The sequence below is a fragment of the Nyctereutes procyonoides genome, unplaced genomic scaffold (genome assembly GCF_905146905.1).
Source record: "Nyctereutes procyonoides isolate TBG_1078 unplaced genomic scaffold, NYPRO_anot_genome, whole genome shotgun sequence".
Classification (NCBI taxonomy): Eukaryota; Metazoa; Chordata; class Mammalia; order Carnivora; family Canidae; genus Nyctereutes; species Nyctereutes procyonoides.
Genome location: NW_026575146.1, coordinates 80,420,636 through 80,439,050, shown reverse-complemented (window position 1 = coordinate 80,439,050; position 18,415 = coordinate 80,420,636). Strand labels below are relative to the sequence as shown.

General features: G+C 63.2%; 2 protein-coding genes across 6 annotated transcripts in view; one reads left to right on the top strand and one right to left on the bottom strand.

The window, feature by feature from the left end:
• Positions 1–5,565, top strand: part of ACTN4 (actinin alpha 4) — a 72,949-nt gene extending 67,384 nt beyond the window's left edge. Inside the window, exons 17-21 of the mRNA XM_055310534.1 lie at positions 927–1,106; positions 1,894–2,040; positions 2,900–2,980; positions 3,930–4,088; positions 4,220–5,565. Of these exons, the coding sequence (XP_055166509.1) occupies positions 927–1,106; positions 1,894–2,040; positions 2,900–2,980; positions 3,930–4,088; positions 4,220–4,378 (726 nt within the window). The 3' untranslated portion in view covers positions 4,379–5,565. The remainder of the gene's footprint in view (positions 1–926; positions 1,107–1,893; positions 2,041–2,899; positions 2,981–3,929; positions 4,089–4,219) is intronic.
• Positions 5,221–17,980, bottom strand: CAPN12 (calpain 12). 5 transcript variants are annotated; one of them, XM_055310535.1, is made up of 21 exons: positions 17,662–17,976; positions 16,908–16,977; positions 16,655–16,773; positions 16,334–16,467; positions 15,227–15,395; positions 14,011–14,085; positions 13,854–13,939; positions 13,703–13,777; positions 12,926–13,089; positions 12,611–12,840; positions 12,214–12,255; positions 11,106–11,314; positions 10,955–10,997; positions 10,807–10,866; positions 10,312–10,369; positions 9,917–10,005; positions 9,766–9,828; positions 8,999–9,077; positions 6,329–6,445; positions 6,192–6,250; positions 5,221–6,100 (listed from the first exon to the last, which is right to left on the bottom strand). In XM_055310535.1, exons 1-21 carry the CDS (start codon positions 17,896–17,898, stop codon positions 6,074–6,076), a joined length of 2,205 nt encoding a protein of 734 aa, XP_055166510.1. In that variant the 5' UTR covers positions 17,899–17,976; the 3' UTR covers positions 5,221–6,073. The 5 variants fall into 5 exon arrangements, 3 of the variants coding, with proteins under 3 accessions (XP_055166510.1, XP_055166511.1, XP_055166512.1); XM_055310536.1 differs by having other exon boundaries at positions 12,244–12,255; positions 17,662–17,975; XR_008662531.1 differs by lacking the exon at positions 5,221–6,100 and adding an exon at positions 8,510–8,577 and having other exon boundaries at positions 17,662–17,979.
• Positions 17,981–18,415: the final 435 nt, after the last annotated feature.

The following is an 18,415-nucleotide window of genomic DNA, read 5'->3' as shown; positions in this document are numbered from 1 at the left end:
TGAGGGCCCGTTGCCCCAGCCTAGAAGATCTAGGTGGGTCTCTCAGGGGAGAATAAAGAAGGAGTCACTGTGAGCAGGAGGCCACGCGCCCCTTGCGCAGGTCCCCAATACTCCTTGGTAGATCTACCTGGGTCCCTGCTCTGGGAGCGATGACAGCCTCATAAGATTGGAAAGGGTCAGTGATTGTTGATGGAAATGGCAGCACCCTCCAGAGGGAAACTTGGCAGAGGAGTTAGGTAGGGGAGGGTTTGAGTCTCAGGTTTGCCATGCCCGCTGACCAGGAGGTCAGGTACAATAGAACTTCTGCCCTGAGCTTTCTCATCTGCCAGAGGGGTTGGAAACAGTCCTTTCATTGCCTCAGCAAATGCTTTGGGCCCTGCTCTGTGGCAGCCTCATTACAAGCACGGTGTAGCTGGGACCAGGGTAGTCCGAGTACAGACCCTTCTGGCAGGCTCACCAGTGACCTTTGGCACCCAGGCCTGGAAGGTGTGTCAGGAGGCTGATGGCAGCTCTGGGCACGCCTTAGAGAGTGCTCACTACCTGCCAGGCACCAAGCTGGACCGGGGGGTGGCACTGGGGAGGGTGTTGGACCCCATGCTGGCTGTGCCACCCGGCCACGGTGGGATCCCACGCTTCGGGTACTCATGCTTCAGGAGCACAGATGCTGAAGCTGGCCAGGCCTGGGTCCCGATCCTGGCCCTGCCTCTCACTGTGAAGAGTTGCTCTCTTTGGGCCTCAGTCTCCAGGCCTCCCAGGGAGTCCAGGGTGCACTGAGGTTAGGCCTGGCAGCCTCAGTCCAGAAACTCCCCCACAGCTGCTTGTATAGTGGAGAGTGGGACTGGAGGGGACAGTCAGCGAGTCTGGGAGTGAGGGGATGCCAGCATCCGGCCACCTCCTGCATGCAGTAGCACCGGCCTTCTGTGCAGGAGATTGGGCGCATCTCCATCGAGATGAACGGGACCCTGGAGGACCAGCTGAACCATCTGAAGCGGTACGAGCGCAGCATCGTGGACTACAAGCCGAACCTGGATCTGCTCGAGCAGCAGCACCAGCTCATCCAGGAGGCCCTCATCTTCGACAACAAGCACACCAACTACACCATGGAGGTACACCCGCCGGGCGCCCCTTCCTCCCCTCCTGCCAGCACTAAGGGAGGTTTATGCAGCTGGCGCAGGCTGGGCCTCTCTAACCCAAACGGGTTTTGCCCAGCAGGAAAGGTGTCTGCTATTGCCTCAGACTGAAAAGACTAGATTAAGTGTTTACACGTTTTTTAAAAATCACACTTTTCCTATCATTTTTTCCTTCACTGTGATGACACAGTGTCAAGGACCCACTCCTGGAGGTGGGGGGGGGCAGCATTTGCCCCATTGTGGCCTCAGCTGTGTCACCCTCACTCGAGGACCCAGAGCCAGCCAGTGTGTGCATCCTCTCGCCATGGCCAGGTTGAAGTGTCAGGGCTGGTTGTCACCCTTTGGGCAGCCTGAACTTGTTCACGGTGACACTTTGCACTGTGCAAGTGCACTGATACCACAGAGAAACCGGTTTTTTTTTCCCCTGGAAGCTGGTTAAACGTTGCCCACTCTACTTGTGTAGTTTCCGCATGCATGCTGCACATGTTGGGCCCTGGCCCTCAGCTGCTTCCAGCACCAGACATACACAACATGATGTGACCCTGCTGCTTGGCAGAGGCAGTGGATAGGGTGCCATGCCTGTTCCCTGTGTGCAGAGGAGGTGCCCAGGAGAGTGTGGGGCTGGGTTGGCGTTTGGGAGAGAGTCAAGGTCTGGAGCGCAGGGAGAGCCAAGTTTAAAGCCTCCTCGCCGCCCCCGTCAGCTATGGCTGTGGTGGTGCCAGCAGCTGCCCAGCCCACACTCACACCCTTGCTCCGCCCACAGCACATCCGTGTGGGCTGGGAGCAGCTGCTCACCACCATCGCCCGCACAATCAATGAGGTCGAGAACCAGATCCTTACCCGTGATGCCAAGGGCATCAGCCAGGAGCAGATGCAGGAGTTCCGGGCATCCTTCAACCACTTCGACAAGGTGAGCAGCTCCCTCTGCCCCTGGCGTCTTCCCTCCCCACTGTCAGTGTCCCATCCTGCCCCTCCGTCTTTGCATCTGTCCATTCACCTCACAGTGCTGAGTATCAGCCACCACTCACGGCCCAGCAGGCTCCCCACCACTGAACCGGGTGCAGAGGTGCATTACCTTGACCCATGCGTTTCCTTAGGAGGAGAAAGTGGGGTGGGGGTCCCAAGTCCTGCCTCTGAGACCGTGTGTCCTCACCACCTGCCAATGGGACCCTGGGGCAGCCTAAGTCCCAGCATACCCAAGATTTGTGACCTGACTGTGTGTCTAGTCCACGTGTACGCAGAACATTCTAAAGATTCAGAAGTCTGGATCTCGTCTGGCAGGCCCACTAGGAAGGCCCTGAGCTCCTGAGTTTGCTGTGGTCCCACCCGCCCTGCTGGACCCAGTGTGCTATTCACCTCCCCTCTGTGGGCGCACGCTCAGCTCCACCGTGTCAGGCAGGGACCCTGGTGTCCCAGATAGGACAGTGTCAGCTCCTCCCATCCCAAATCCTGGAGGCAAGGAGAGCTCCCTGTTCCCTCCCAAGAGCCCTGGGCCTCGGTCTTCTGTTCTGCACCACTCAGCCCCATGCCTGCTCTGGCTGAGGTGGCGGGCCAGCCTCCGACCGCCCTCCAGGCCGCCATGCCCGTCCCCATGCTCCACTGTCCCTAGCCATCACCTTGTCCATGTCACCTCTAACTCTGTGTTTTCCCCCGATGTGTTCCCCTTCCCCTGTCCTCTGCATGTGACCCTGGCCCCTCTCCCCGCGTCTCTGTGCCGGCCTGGTCTCCACACCGCCCCTCGCACACTCCTGCCTTCGGACGCCCGGCAGGACCACGGCGGGGCGCTGGGGCCGGAGGAGTTCAAGGCCTGCCTCATCAGCCTGGGCTACGACGTGGAGAATGACCGGCAGGTACGCGTTCCCTGGGCCCCAGAGGACTGTGGCATTAACTGCTCTTCTTTCTCTCTCCTTCTCTCTGTCTTCCCTCCCTCTCGCCATTCCACCCCTTGCCATGTGTGTGCCATTTCACCGGCTCTCTTGCCTCCTCCCTGCCCTGTGTCTCTCTGGACACCTGCCCCCTTACCTGGTCTCTCGGGGCCGCCTCTGTCTCCCTGGCTCCCGCCACTGTCCTGTTTCCCTGCTGTGCACATGGGGCGGCCCCTCTTGCCTACTCTGGGCCTGGCCTCCTCTGCTGTCCCTGCGTCCTCGAGCAGAAGCAGACAGGCAGCATGGACTCCGATGACTTCAGGGCTCTGCTTATCTCCACAGGATACAGCCTGGTATGCAGCCTCTGCCTCCCCCTCGCTGCTCTGCCTCTCCTCCTCCTCCCTCTCCTCCTCACCGCCTCCTCGGGGACACTCCCCCACCAGAGCAGCGCAGCCTTACCTCCTCCTCCTCTTCTACCTGTGCTGCTTCTGCTGGGCTGGGGTCTCTCCGATGACTCCCTGAGCCACCCACCTCCTTCCCTGGAAGTCTCCCCCGAGAGAGGAGGTCAGGCCTCTGGCTCTCTCCCCTTTTTCTTTCTCTTTCTCTCTTTCTCTCTTCCCCACCCTCCAGAGCTAAATCGTGAGCCTAGGGCTGAAAAGCGGTAGACCTGTTTGATCCATTCCCCAACTCCCCCAGTTCCCAAAAACATGGGTGGGGAGGAGCAGAGGGAGCACATCCCCAGTCTGGACGAGTGGGGCCCTTGGCCTGGGGAAGCCAAAACCCCTGGAGGCCAACTGACAACAGGTGGTTTGTCCTCCGGCGCCAGGCCCTGCTCTCCTGGCTCCATTCCATGGGGAGAGCATCCACCGGGCCAGGCCTGGCAGTCCTGCCCCGCTCAAATGCTACCTGTTCCCCACCCCACTCCCCCTCGCAGGGTGATGCCGAGTTCAACCGCATCATGAGCGTGGTTGACCCCAACCACAGTGGCCTCGTGACCTTCCAAGCCTTCATTGATTTCATGTCAAGGGAGACCACCGACACGGACACAGCTGACCAGGTCATTGCCTCCTTCAAGGTTCTGGCAGGGGACAAGGTAAGCAGGATACCTTGGAGGCACCCCGGGGGTTGGTGCGGAGGAGCCCTTGCAGCCAGGACTGGTCGTGAGGGGCTGGGCAGGATGGGTGTGGTTGTGGGTGGCCCAGAGTCCCACCCTGCCACCCCCAGAACTTCATCACGGCTGAGGAGCTGCGGAGAGAGCTGCCCCCAGACCAGGCCGAGTACTGCATCGCTCGCATGGCTCCGTACCAGGGCCCTGACGCTGTGCCCGGCGCCCTCGACTACAAGTCCTTCTCCACAGCCCTGTACGGGGAGAGTGACCTGTGAGGCCCCTGCTGGAGAAACCCTGACCGAACGCCCCCTCCCCACAGCCTCCAGGAGGGGCTGGGGGAGCCCTCTGCCCTCCTCCCCGCTGTGGGGGCCGCCCAGGTCCTGTTCCTCTGACTCTGTATCTATGCAAAGCACTCTGTCAGTCTTTTGGGGGGGGGTGGGCAGGGAGGGGCTAGGGCAGGCTCTCTCCTCTCTCTTTGTCAGTCGGCCCCTCCCCCTGGAGAGGGGTGAGGGAGACACAAGGCGTCAGCGCTTCTGGTCTGGTAAATATATATGATGTGTTGTTTTGTTTTTTAACTATGTGGAGGGGACAGTGGATTCCCACAGCAAAACAGGTCCCTTCAGGCCCTAGGAATGCCCTCCCCACCTCATCCCTCCTTTGCCTGCCCTCCCCTCTCCCCCTACGAGGTCCCTTCAAGGCCTCCCACATCCAGGCCAAAGCCCTACGTGCCTTGTCCAGGAGCTGCCCGGGCCTGCGCGGGCCTCACAGTGGGCCCAGCAGAGGGCGACACAGTTGCCCGACAGGAAAGAGGACCCCGCCCCTCCCTTCTTCCCTTCTTCCCCCACTTGGCGATTGCCAGGAGGTGAGGGGGTGCAACTCAACACCCCCCCTTTTCTGCCACAGAGGAGTAGGGTTGGGCAGACCAGCCTCTCACCCCCACCCCCTGCGAGCCCCCACCTTGCTTTGTCCAGACACGTGTATCTCGCAGATTTTCTAAGGACCACAAAACAAAAACAAAAACAAAAAAACAAACAAAAAAACCATAAAACAACAAAAACAAAAAATACACCAAAAAAATCTATAAAAAAAGGAATTAAAAACTTTCAGAGAATTACTATTTACTTTATTAACTTACGGATTTATTATATAAATATATATTCACCTAGCAACATATCCTCGCCGCCTCTTGCTCATAATGAAGACATAGCTGATTTGCTGCCCTCCCGCCAGCCCCTTACTGATTTCTCTCTGTTGTCTGTCGTTGGGCATGGGTCTCTGGGGACCCTCCTGAGGTGGAGGGTGGGCTGCTGGCCTGGCTGCCTGTTAGTTGATGGGTTTTGCTCCCTTCCCCACCCCCCCTTTTTTTGAGTTTATTCTGATTGATTATTTTTTTTTCTCGGTTTCTGGATAAACCACCCTTCTGGGGACAGGATAATAAAACATGTAATATTTTTAAGAAGGATTCCTACAGTGTTCTCTCTTTATCTCTCCTGTGTCTGTTCTCTACTTCTTAGGAGAGTCGCAGAATAACCTCTTCTCTGAGCAGGGCTGGGCGTGGGAGATCCCTATCCCCATGAGTGTGTAGACGTGAGGGTCTCCTGGGGGGCCCGCGCTAAGCCAGGTCCTGTTCCGAGTGCTAACTGGTGTAGCCTGCGCGAGAGAAGCGCTGTAACCGACCGTCCTTGTTTATAGGTGAGGAGGGCAAAGCACAGAGAAGTGCAGGGAGCTCACCCTGCTGCTGAGTGGTGGGGCCAGAAACCCCCCAGGCTGGCTGGCTCCCAGGGCAGTGCTCTGAACGGGTGCTCAGCATCAGAGCATCAGCCCCACGTGCCAGGCAGAGAGGCAGAGGGGTCGGTTCTGCTCAGGCCCCCTCCCTGTGGAATAAACCCCAGTCCAGGCTGGGAGAGGAGAAAAGGCAGGGCTCCTGGCAGCTCTCCCGCCTCCAGCCACAGGTGCTCCGCGCGGAGATCCTAGGAGAAGGTGGCCACCTCTATCCACTGCGGGAGAGAAGACCGCCGGCCTGAGGTAGAGGTCTCCAAGGGCTCCTGCTTGGCCACCTGCGCGCCCCCAGTCCCCAGCCCAGCTCACCTGTCTCCGGGTCAGGCAGATGACCCCCTCACCTCCATCCAGGTGCTGGCTGCAGTGGCCTGTGCAGAATGGGCCGGTTGAGCGCCCACGGTGGCCCGTGGGGGACCCCACCCCACCCATGCAGGGGCAGCACTCACGGAAGATACAGGTGAGCTGGGCTGCACAAGACACGAAGCGCTCGAAGTCCACCCGCAGACGACTGTCCCGGTAGCGGCTAGTGAGGGCCTGGGTCAGCTGGTTGTTCAGGTGGAAGCCTAGGGCAGGCCACCTCTGAGCCGAGGCTGTCCCTGTGAGCCCCACCCCAGGGGCCTGCTGCCACCTCTCTGATCCCAGCTGTGCGACCACCCGCAGCTCCCTTCACTGCGCTGTTTTCTCTCCTGGGTCGCTGTTTTCTCTCCTGGGTCGGCCCTGACCCCATAGGTTATGGGATGCTGTTAGATGGAGAGCCTAGAACGGCGTCTGGCACATAACGACTGGGTGCCTGCTTTCTTACGCCTCTAGATTCTGGCCAGTTTCTGTGCATGGGCACGGAGGAGATTTCTGTGCAGTTGAGAGCCTTTTTGTTAGCCCTACATGGCATCAGTTTCTTCACAGGAGACAAGGTCTAAACTTTAGAAATCACCTCTGACGAGAAATCTCCATAGGCTTTCAAAAGCCGAAAACCATGGCTCCTCCTTCCCCCACGTGTGCAGATAAACACGGTTCTGAGGCTGATTTCCTGGGCTGCCCCTGGCCCTGGAGCCCCTCTGTGCCCCTGTTCATCGAGCAGATCTCTGCCTGGTGCCATGGACAGCCCCACACTGGCACAGTCGTAACCTCCCGCAGTCCCTCCAGCTTCACCCACCTTAGGGGGGCCCCTCAGCTGCCCCCTCAAATTCCTGTCAGCCTTCGTGCACACTGTCAGCTTCCTCTGGTCCCTCTGGTGTGCCCCCTGCTGCTGGGTCCTGCCCAGGAAAGCCCTCCCCTGGGGTACTAGGTGCTGGTGGCCTTCGCAGACCACTCCTCACCTCCTCCCCTCCTCCCCTCCTGCACTTGGTGCTGTCTTGCCTCCCTTGACTGTGATGTTCCTTCTGCCCAGAACGCCTGGTCCTCCCTTGGCCCAGAACATTCCTACTCCTCACGTGGGCCCCCTGCTCTTCCCACCTGCCGCACGGGGCACCTCCTGGGGCTCCCTGTGCCAACCCTGTCCCCACCCTGACCCCTCTGAGCTGTCACCATCATGGGTGGCTCTGGCACGGAAGCCGTGGGCGGAGGAAGGGAAGGGTTTCTGGCCACTGCCAAATCCCCAGAGTCCCCAGCCTCAGAGGCACAGCCAGGAGCAGAGGCAGTGTTTGGGGGACACGAGCAGAGCGTGGCTGAGTTGCAGCACGTTGCTTTTCTTGCTAATTCCCCCGTCCTGATCCTGCCCATTTCCAGGGTCTCTGGAACTTGCTTCCTGCTGGCCCACTCCCTGGTACTCCCTCCATACACAAGCGTGACCTTTCCTTTGCTGTCAGCTGTAGTCCCCCCTCTCCCCCACCAGCTGGACTTGCCTCACCCTCCTCCCTCTCATACATTTTAAAAAAAATTTTTTTAAGGCCCCAGGTATTCATGAGGCCTCATGGGGCTTTACTGACTCCCTGCACTGACCGCCGCCGTCCTCCTCAGCATCTCCTGGCCCTTGAAGCTGGTCCGGCAGGGCTCATGCTCACCTCAGGGCTTTTGTGCTGGCTGTTCCTTCTCTAGACTGCACCTGCCCCCGTGTCCCCAAGGCTCAGGCCCCCTCCTCCAGGTCTGCTCAAACAGCACCTCCGACCTTCCCTGACCACTGTGTCTCAAGCCACCTCCTCCCACACGTACACACCTGCTTTCTCTTCCTGTCGCAGCATGTATTACCACGTGACCCAGACGTTCTGTGTGCACCCGCAGTACATTAGCTCCCCACCCCTCTCAACCCAGCACGATCTCAGTCGTCTGGCTAGAATAACACCAAGAATGTACCCCAGGTGCCCAGTGACGTCGATGAGTCGGGGCAAACCTTCCGTCCTCCTCCCTCTCTGGCCTCTGCTCTGCGCGCCCGGGACTCCGTTTCTGTCTGCGTGCGCCACCTCCCAGCATTCTACTCTGACTCCTCAACCCCCCTGGCTTGGGTTCTTTCCGTGCACATCTCTGGCCACTGCAGCGCCTCCCTGGGCCTCCCTGCCTCGCAGACGGGGTCAGAGCCAGGCGGCAGCCTCCCGCCTCCCCTCGCCTCACCCTTGGAGCCCCGGGGTGGGGGGTGGGGATGTGGGAGTTCCCTTCCGGTCCCAGCCCTCCACTCGGGAACTTCCTTGACTTGCCCCAGAGCCGGGAGAAGCCTTGCTCCTTGGCTCCGTCCCTCGTCCTCGTCCTCGGGTAGGGCTTCGTGCTACACAGAGGGGTGGGGCTGTTCTACGTCTCCTGGAAGCCTTTCCGACTGGGCACTCCTCCTGCAGTAACCAGCTGCGTGCCCGCAGCGCTGCCCCGCGGCCCATCCCGCAGGCCCCTCCCAGCCACCCCGAGGAGTGGCCATTTTACACTGAGGCTCCAGGAGGTGGACTCGCAGGCCCGGGCCCCCCAGGGAGTAAGTCCCGAGCAGGATCCAACCCAGGCTCCTGGGAATCCAGGCCATTTTACCACAGTGCCCTGGGGGCCGGGCCTCTCACACCAGCTCCCAGGCTCTCCCCATCTTCCTCCCTCCAGGAGGCCCGGCTCCCTCTCCCAGGGGTATCCAGTCCCGACAGCCAGGCCTGCAAGAGTATGGCAGGTGTGTGGGGGGGGCAGGTCCCCATGACACCTCCCCAGCGTACCTGCTGCATTCAGCGCCAGCCTCAGCTCATAGGAGTTCATGGTTCCAGAGGCGTCCTCGTCAAACTTATCAAATGTGGCCTGGGCCGGAGGTATAGGTCAGTTCCACCTACCCCCCCCACTCACCCACCCCCGTTCACCCTGAAGAGGGCTGAGAGGGGGCCTCAGAGGCCAGTCAGCCAAGGTTCCCACCCCAGCTCCCTTTCTTCCTGGCTTGGTTCCCTGGGCACGCAGCTTTACCTCTCTGAGCCTGCTCCGCAGTCTGTAAAGTGGGAATAATCGAACCAGCTAGAATAGGGCAGTGAGGACATGCGGGATCCTAGCCACAGGGGGCTTGGTGAGGGCTCAGCAAACAGTGGCTCACCGCTCACGAGTATAGGGGGGCCTCAGACCATTTCCTCACGGGGATCCAGAGTATTGGGGATTAATGCCTCCCACTGGTAGACAAGCAAAGGCCCCTCAGAGGGGAGACGACTTGCCTAAGGTCACACAGCCAGAAAGGGGCTGAACCGGGGGCTGGGATTTCACCCGAGGACCAGAGCCTGTGCTTTCCATCCCTGAGCTATTCAGGGCCCCGAGAGAGACCACAGAAGGGTAGATGGGGCAAGGACATCCCAGCCGATCCCTCCAGGCTGTCCCTCCAAGGTATGATGTGGCCCACCTTCTCCTGCCCCCGGGGCCCTGCTAGCCCACAGGGCACCTAGGTCCTTAGTAGTAAAGGTGCCTCACCCTCCGGGAGGAGAAGGCCCCAGCAAAGCCCCGACCTTACCTGCCACTCCAGGAGATGGCCCCAGAGCTGCTGGAAGTGGTGCAGGGTGAGGCTTTGTCCATTCTGGGGATGGGGCATCTGGTTAAAATCTATCCCCAGAAGGGGGACAGAGACCCCAACATCCCCACCCAGGCACTGCCCCCTCATTTACCCCAAAACACCGCAGCAACTGCTCGCAGGTCCTGAGCCCGATCTCTCGAGGGGTCCGAGTGTCTCGAGGGGTCTGCGTGCGGGCCCTGGCTATAGGAAACAAAAAACCCCGGGGGACTTCCAGTATGCTGGCCATCGCTGTGAGTGCTGGGGATTATCGCTGTCCCCACTGCCGGAATGGAGGTACAGAGAGCCACGTGACAGCTGGTGGCCAGCAGAGCAGGGGTCTGAACCCAGGCGAGGGGGTTCCGAGCCGCCTCACAGCAGCTACACTCCCTGCCTCCCTTAGGGGAAGAGGGGGGCTTATGAGTGGCAGTGGCCTGGTGGATTAACACACGGGGGGGGGGGGGCGCGGGGCGGGGCGCTCTGTGGGGTCCACCTCGGTCCCCAACTCACCAGGCTCCAGGGCAATGCTTAATAAGGTCTGGAGCTGAGCGGCACTGAGTGCTTCCTCCTGGTCAAGGAGAGAGTCAGTTGTGAGGCCATTGGCCCGGGCAGCCTCAGGGCTGTGCTGGGGACACAGCGGAGACAGCTTGGTGGGGGGGGGGGGGACCTGTCCCCAGGGCGTCGGGCAGCAGCGGGGAAGCACCGAGCTGTGGGAGTCCGGGAGTCCACAGTGGGGGGCCGCTGACCAGCCTGGGGGAGAATCCGGGAGGGCTTCCAGGGGGAGGCATATGAGAAAGATGAGGCCTTAGGCAGGACAAGGGACGCGAGGGGAGAGCAGGCGCGCCAGGCAGAGGTGCAGACAGGGCGAAGGGCCTGAGGCAGGGACGAGCTGTGAGCACTGCGAGGAGAGTCCGGAGATTTAGGCACCGAGAGGGAGAAACTGAAGCAAAATGAGGCTCGGGGATGAGGGCGGATCCCGGGGAGGGGGCGGCCCCGAGCCCTCACCTCTCCTGCCAGCTCCTGGAACAGCTGCTCCAAGCCCAGCTCCAGGGGGACGTAGGGGACCTGTGGGGCGGGGCGGGGCGGGGCGGGGGGCTCAGTGCGGGGGTGCGAGAGGCCCCCAGCCCGCCCCGCCCCTCCGGCCGCCCCGCACCAGGAGCGCGTGCAGGTCGGCGCTGATGACGTCGTCGATCTCCCTGCCAATGACACAAGGGAGGCGGGGAGTCGGGGTGCGGCCCCGCCGACCCCGCGGGGAGGGGGCGGCCCGGGGACCCCGCGGGGAGGGGGCGGGTGCCCCGGCTCACACGGCCGTGTGGCGGCGCTCGGAGAAGACGCGCAGCGTGAAGTCGGCCTCGTCGCCGGCGCGGGCGGCGCTGGGCACCACCAGGTAGTGGCCGGGGCGCAGGCGGCAGCGGCGGCTCACGTCGCGGCGGGCGCAGAAGGGCGAGCGGTCGGCGCGCAGCAGGCCCGGCAGGAGCGCGCGGCTGCGCGGGGAGTCCCACAGGCCCAGCAGCTGCGGGCCGGGCGGCTGAGGTCACCCCAGGCCCCCCCGCCCGCAGCCCCCCGTCACCCCAGGCCCCCCCCGCCCGCAGCCCCCCGGTCACCCCAGGCCCCCCCGCCCGCAGCCCCCCGGTCACCCCAGGCCCCCCCCGCCCGCAGCCCCCGGTCACCCCAGCCCCCCCGCCCGCAGCCCCCCGGTCACCCCAGGCCCCCCCCGCCCGCAGCCCCCCGGTCACCCCAGGCCCCCCCGCCCGCAGCCCCCGTCACCCAGCCCCCCGCCCGCAGCCCCCGGTCACCCCAGCCCCCCGCCCGCAGCCCCCGGTCACCCCAGGCCCCCCCGCCCGCAGCCCCCCGGTCACCCCAGGCCCCCCCGCCCGCAGCCCCCCGGTCACCCCAGGCCCCCCCCGCCCGCAGCCCCCCGGTCACCCCAGGCCCCCCCGCCCGCAGCCCCCCGGTCACCCCAGGCCCCCCCGCCCGCAGCCCCCCGGTCACCCCAGGCCCCCCGCCCGCAGCCCCCCGTCACCCCAGGCCCCCCGCCCGCAGCCCCCCGTCACCCCAGGCCCCCCGCCCGCAGCCCCCCGTCACCCCAGGCCCCCGCCCGCAGCCCCCCGTCACCCCACCCCCGCAGCCCCCGTCACCCAGCCCCCCGCAGCCCCCCGTCACCCCAGCCCCCCCGCAGCCCCCGTCACCCCAGCCCCCCCAGCCCGCAGCCCCCCGTCACCCCAGCCCCCCCCGCCCGCAGCCCCCCGTCACCCCAGGCCCCCCCCCCGCAGCCCCCCGGTCACCCCAGCCCCCGCCCCGCCCGCAGGCTCCTCCTGCCCACAGCCGTCTGACCCCCGAACCCCGGCTCCCACCGCCTGCAACTGTCAGGGCCGCCCACCCCCGCAGCCCGTCCGAGCCCCCAGGGTGGACCTGCAATCCCGGGTCCCCGCCGACACCCACCTCCTCTGGGATCTGTAAGAAGGGAGAGCAGGGCGAGTCAGAGCCCACAGCGGGCCGCCACCCTTCAGACCCCCCCACCCCACCCCCCTCGTTAAGCCCCCACACCCCCGTCTCTGACCGGCCACGCCCCTCCCGGCCCCTCCCGTCTGTGCCCTCAAGGCCCTTCTCTGCTCCGTGTCCCCTCCCTGATCTTCCAAGCCTATGACTCTCTTCTGACCCCTGGTCCCCTCCGTGGGGACTGGCCCCCACCCCCGGGCGCCCTCCCCACCTCAGTCTCTCCCTGACCCTCTCCCCAGCAATCTCCCGTCTCTGACCCCCCCAGGCCTCCCCCACCTCCCGGCCCCCACCCCCTCTAAGCCGGGACCACCTGGAACACATGGAAGCCCACGGTGAGGTAGGTGAGGCCCTGGGCCCTCAGGCGCCGCCGGTTGCGCTGGATCAGTGACAGAAGGACAGTGCACTTGGGGATGCGCCCCCCCCTCGCCGGGCCCCATGCTCCTGCTGCCCCCCAGCCCCCCCAGGGCCCCTCCTCATCATCATCCTCCTCGTCAGGCTCCAGCAGCGTCAGTCGGAACTGGGGGTTGGTCCAGAAGGTTTCTAGCAGGAAAGAAAAAGACGGGGTTACCCGGCCTGCGGGGGGCACCCCCTTGCTCACCTCTCGGGGCGCCCTCCGAGGCCTCACCGGTGCCAGGCTGGCTCCCGCCAGAGTTGAAGCCGCGCACCCAGCGGCCCTGGAAGGTGTGGATGTGCCAGCCGCCTCCCGCCGGGCTGGGGCCCAGCACCTCGGGGCTCAGCGAGCAGATCTGCACCGTGTTGAAGTGGCGGAGGAAGTCCCTCAGCTCCATCCTGCGCGGTGGCCGGCGGTCAGGACCCCAGGGCCGGCTCCCGGAGGTCTCAGCCCCAGATCACAACCCCGCCAGTCCTTAGACACTGCCGAGCGCCCTTCGGTCCACCACATAGCACTGCGTCTCCGGAAATGACCCCCAATCACTGAGCCCTCCAGCTCCCTCAGATTGCTCCAAGTCCCCAGAAATGCCCCACAAATAGCCAATATCCACGCACTGCCCCCACCTATCATCAAATTGCCTTCGGCCCCCAAATATCAAGACCCTCAGACTCTCAATGGCCAACAAGTATCCTTCAGCCCCCCAATATTATCAGATCTGAAGAAATGCCCCGATGTCACCAAGCCTCCCACAATTGTCCTAAATATTACCTGTTACCCATGCCCCCTCGACCTTCCCAACATGCCTGTGGCTCCCAGTTCCCCTGCTATTACTGCTGATTGTTCCTCGACTCTCCCAAACAGACCGCAACCCCAAACCCCAAAGCTGCCGCCTTATGGACAGCTTCTCGCAATGCACTTGTCCCACGTCCCTGCAGGCAGGCCTCGGCCCTCCCCGCGCCCCTGTGGCCTGGCGCCAGCCCAGAGGCAGGGCTGGGACCCTGGGCCGCTCACCAGAACTCGCCATCCTCCTTTTTCACCAGCAGGGCATCTCGCCACTCGGTGGGGAGCGCATCCCAGCGGGGGCAGCTAGGGAGACGTGGGGTGGGGGCGTGAGGGCTGAGCAGGTGGCACTGGGCCGCCCCCCACCCCACATCCATCCCACCTGTCGCTCCAGGCCCCCGTCCACTCCACACGGCCCCATGGGTTCCGAAGCCGCAGCAGCCGCACCTTGGTGAAGCCCAGGGTCACCTGGAAGCGGCATTGTCAGTGGGGGGTGGCGCTGGGACACCCCAGCAGCCCACTCATGGGGGGCCACTCACCTTGTACGTGCCCGTGACTGAGTACGCGTGTCCCTTCACCAGCCCGTCTTCTGTGCGGTACTCGCCCCTATCGCTCTGGGCAGAGGACAGGGGACGGTGAGGCCACAGTGGGGAACCAGCGGGGGGCTGCTCCTCTCTGTCCCCCCCAGCCTCCTGCCACCAAAGCAGGAGTCAACCAGGCCACCCAGCTGAATGACACAGGGCTCCAAGAGGGCATCGGATGGGTGACGGAAGGCCAGAGAGGGAGACGGACACAGGACAAAATACGTGGGGAGGGGGCCCGGGTGGCTCAGAGGATGAGCGTCTGCCTTTGGCTCAGGGCGTGATCCTGGGGTCCTGGGATCGAGTCCTGCATCAGGCTGCCCGCAGGGAGCCTGCTCCCCCCTCTGGCTGTGTCTCTGCCTCTCTCCTCTCTGTGTGTCTCTCATGAATAAATAAATAAAATTTACTTTAATAAATTATTAAATTAATAATTAATTAATTATTATCACACACACAGAGGCAGAGACACAGGTAGAGGGAGAAGCAGGCTCCATGCAGGGAGCCCGACGTGGGACTCGATCCCGGGTCTCCAGGGTCACGCCCTGGGCTGAAGGCGGCCCTAAACCGCTGCGCCACCGAGCTGCCCAATAAATAAAATCTTAAAAAAAAAAAAAAAGTACACGGGGAAGACAGACACACGGGCAGAAAGAAACCCAAAGGACAGACAGCCCACAAATGAGCACGGGATTAAGCAAAGAACGAGAGCAGGAATTAGATCAACTCCGTGAACGACGGGGCGTGTGACTGGGTCACCACCGATGAACGCATGACTCGGGCTGAGCCCATGGGAATCGATCCTAGGCCTTTTGCTGAAATTCTCAGAAAGAGGCTTTGCCTTTACTTTCTTTTTTTTTTTTTTTTTGGACCCACTGGGGTGATGGGAGGGCCCTGCAGCTGTGGGGGCCCCTTTGGTGCCCACGAGGGGAATGTCTGCCCCAGGGTGAAGCTAAGCCGGAACCAGGAATAGAAAACCGCATTCTCCGCGTGCACTAAGCACCTGGATTCAGCTGTGCCTGAAGCTTGTGTAGCTATGAGAGCACATACATCGCCTTTTGACTTGCTCGAGGTTGACTGGGGGGGCGGGGGGCAGAGCAGCCAATGGGGAACACAGAGGAGGACGCGGCCCCCCACCGCAGCCCTGGCTGGGCTCTGGTCCTGGCGGGGGCTGTCTCACCAGGGCGGTGGCGCCCACGAGCGACTCCTTGGCCAGGGCATGGCGCAGGGCAGAGAAGAGGCCCGGGGTGTCCTGCCTCAGGTAGAGCACCTCGCCCACGCCGCCTGTGAAGTCCACGAAAGCCTCGTTCATGTGGCCGCCTCGCATCACCTCATAGGAGCCGTGGAGCCTGTGGGAGCGGGTGTCGGGGCGCGCGTGAGGCGTGTGCGGGCAGCTCCCACGCCCCCTGGGACCGGGGGGCTGCTGTCCCGGGGCGTGGGCCCCGGGGCTGCCCCTGACACCTGCGGGCCCCTGAGGTGGGCCGTGGCACACTCTGGAAGCCCTCGGAAATCGGGCCTGTGGTCCCCGGGCCTCCAGGACTGTGGCATTCGGGGGATCCCAGGGGAGCTGTGTCAGAATTGGGGGCACCCAGGGGGCTATGTCTGAAACTCCGAGTCTCTGGGAGATGTCTGCTTTGGGGGTGATCTCTATGGGGCTTGTCAGGGATTTCAGAGCCACAGGATGGAGGAAAGCGGAGATTGAGGGTCCCGGGGATTACACTCCATATTTGGGAGGCGTGGGGCGCCCGGGGGGCTCAGGCGGCTAAGCATCTGCCTTTGGCTCAGGTCATGATCCCGGGGTCCTGGGGTCGAGCCCCGTGTTGGCTCCCTGCTCAGCACAGAGTCTGCTTCTCCCTGTTCCAACAACCCCCCTCTCGCTCGTTCTCTTTCTCTCTCTTTAAATAAAATCTTAAAAAAAAAAAAAATTGGCAGGTGTTTTGGGTTTCTCAATGGAGCAAGAGGTCTTCTGAGGTTAGAGGTCCCTCAAGGGGGTACATCTTAGATGTAGTGGTTCCGGGTCTGATAGATGAGATTTCAGGCTCCTTAGGGATTGTGGGTGTCGGCGGGGCCCTAAGGAATGTTCTGTGTGAAATGTCCATAGAGGGAGGTATTTAGATTTGGAGGCCCTCAGGGAATGGTGACATCAGACGGTGTGACATCCTGGGCGCTGTGACTTGGTTTGGGAGGACCCTTGGCAGGGTGTCTAGAGGATCGCAGAAGTTGGGGGGTCTCGGGTTCCCTTGGGGCTTGGGGCCTGCTGGCGGGGGAGGTGCGCCCGGGTCCTTACTTGGCGTAGGCCTTTTCCAGGAGCGGGGCCCAGAACTCGTTCCGCTGATCCGAGCGCACGAACATCAGCTTCCCCTCACGCACCGGCAGCCTGTCGTCCACCACCACGTCCACCCAGCGGCCAAACTGCCAGAGCTGGCGGGGCAGGGGGGTGAGGGCGGGCCCCGGCTTCGGCCACCAGCCTCCAACCGCGCCGGACCCCATCCTCCACCCCCTCGCCCTGCTGTGCCCGTCCAAGAATGACAGCCCCACGGGACAACGTCACTGAAATCCGTGTCACCAGGGGGGAGACTGAGGCACGAGCAAAGGAGCTGGGCTTTACCTGGAAGTGGAAGACACCTGCATAGCCATCTTGGAAGCCTTGTCCAGGGGGGACCACCCGGCTCAGGAGTCGGGGGTACAGAGTGAGGGAGGCAGCGGCCGCAAGGAACCAGCAGTTACCTGGGAGGAGAGGCGAGGATGGGAAGAGGGACACTGAGGTGCGGGGAGAGGCCGAGGGCGCACCCAGGGGTGGAGCCGCAGGGTCCCAGCCACTGCCTGCCGGGTCGGGGGGCCAGATGGCTCCGTGGTCGTACCGAGGCGCCCCTGACACACGTCTGTTCGGCTCATGTCCTCGCAGATGAACTGGGGCTCCGCGCAAAACTCCTGGGGGCGACGGGGGATTCCAGGCCTCAGCCAGGGAAGGGAGGGAAGGGGCCACCTAGAGGTCCCCAGCCTGGGCCCCCGGCCCTCGCTGCCCCCCCAGGGGACGCTGGAAGAGCCTGCGGGAGGCACCCGGCTTCCCTGGGCCTCTCCACACCCAGCGGGGAACTCCCAGCCTTCCTGCTCATGTCCAGACCCCCAGCCCCTCCTCCCTCACACCCAGGGGCCCAGGCCCCCAGCCCCTCCTCCCTCAGACCCAGGGCTCTTCCCCCAGTCCCCTCCTCCCTCAGACCCAGGGCCTCAACCCCCAGCCCCTCCTCCCTCAGACCCAGAGGCCCCAGTCCCCTCCTCCCTCAGACCCAGGGCTCAGTCCCCCAGTCCCCTCCTCCCTCACACCCAGAGGCCCAGTCCCCTCCTCCCTCAGACCCAGGGATCCAGGCCCCCAGTCCCCTCCTCCCTCACACCCAGGGGCCCAGTCCCCTCCTCCCTCAGACCCAGGGATCCAGGCCCCCAGTCCCCTCCTCCCTCACACCCAGGGGCCCTTCCCCCAGCCCCCCAGTCCCCTCCTCCCTCAGACCCAGGGATCCAGGCCCTCCAGCCCCTCCTCCCTCAGACCAGGAGCCCAGCACCCCCAGTCCCTCCTCCCTCAGACCCAGGGGCCCAGCACCCCCCCTCGCCACACATTACATGGGGCCTCATCCATTCCACCCCTTTGGCCTTCTCAGAGTCGGGCCCCAGCTCGTTGTAGCCAAGGGCATCGGGGCCAGCAGGGAAGTAGGGGTCTCGGAACAGGATCCCCTCATCCAAGCAGGCTGCTCGGATCGCCTCATATCTCTGGCCCCGAAAGGGCTTCGGGCCTCTGGTTCCAGGCCCTGCCTCTTCGTCCACCAGCTGGATGGTGACCCTCCTGCTGCCACACGCCATCCCGACACTCTGGGCTCCCGGCGGCCCCAGGCTCTTTAACCTCCTGAGTCACGGGGGTGGGGCTTCCCCTCCATCTGAGCCCTGATGGGGGTCTTTAGGCAGCCAGGAGCCTTCCTTTATAAATACTAATTGATGGTTTGGGGAGCCACGGAGCAAGGGACGCCTCGATGGCGGTTTCCTCCCCAGGGCGTGGGGCCTTCAGTTGTGGCCAGGGCAGCAGCTTAATGGGCTTGGCCCACAGCAAGAAGGAAGGCGGGCAGAGCTGAGGGAGGACCGGCTGCCCCTGGAAGGAGGTCAGTGTGGGGGTGTGTTCCTGCCCTCTGGTCCCTGCCTCTCTCTCTGGGGGGCCGGGCGGGGCGGGGGGGGGGGAGGTAGGGGGCGGTGCTTTTACACTGTATCTCTGACTCTCCATCTGACAGTTTCTTTCTTTTTTTTTTAAGATTTTATTTATTTATTCATAGAGATGCAGAGAGAGAGAGATAGAGAGAGGCAGAGACACAGGCAGAGGGAGAAGCAG

Bases quoted from the DNA above. Each gene is read 5' to 3' on its own strand.
- CAPN12 (XM_055310535.1), bottom strand. From the start codon at position 17,898: ATGGCGTGTGGCAGCAGGAGGGTCACCATCCAGCTGGTGGACGAAGAG. The intron at 14,086-15,226 runs GTGAGACAGCCC...TCCTCTGCCCAG, and splicing joins TCGTGGGCGCCACCGCCCTG to AGCGATAGGGGCGAGTACCG. The intron at 9,829-9,916 runs GTAAATGAGGGG...CCCCATCCCCAG, and splicing joins AGTTGCTGCGGTGTTTTGGG to AATGGACAAAGCCTCACCCT.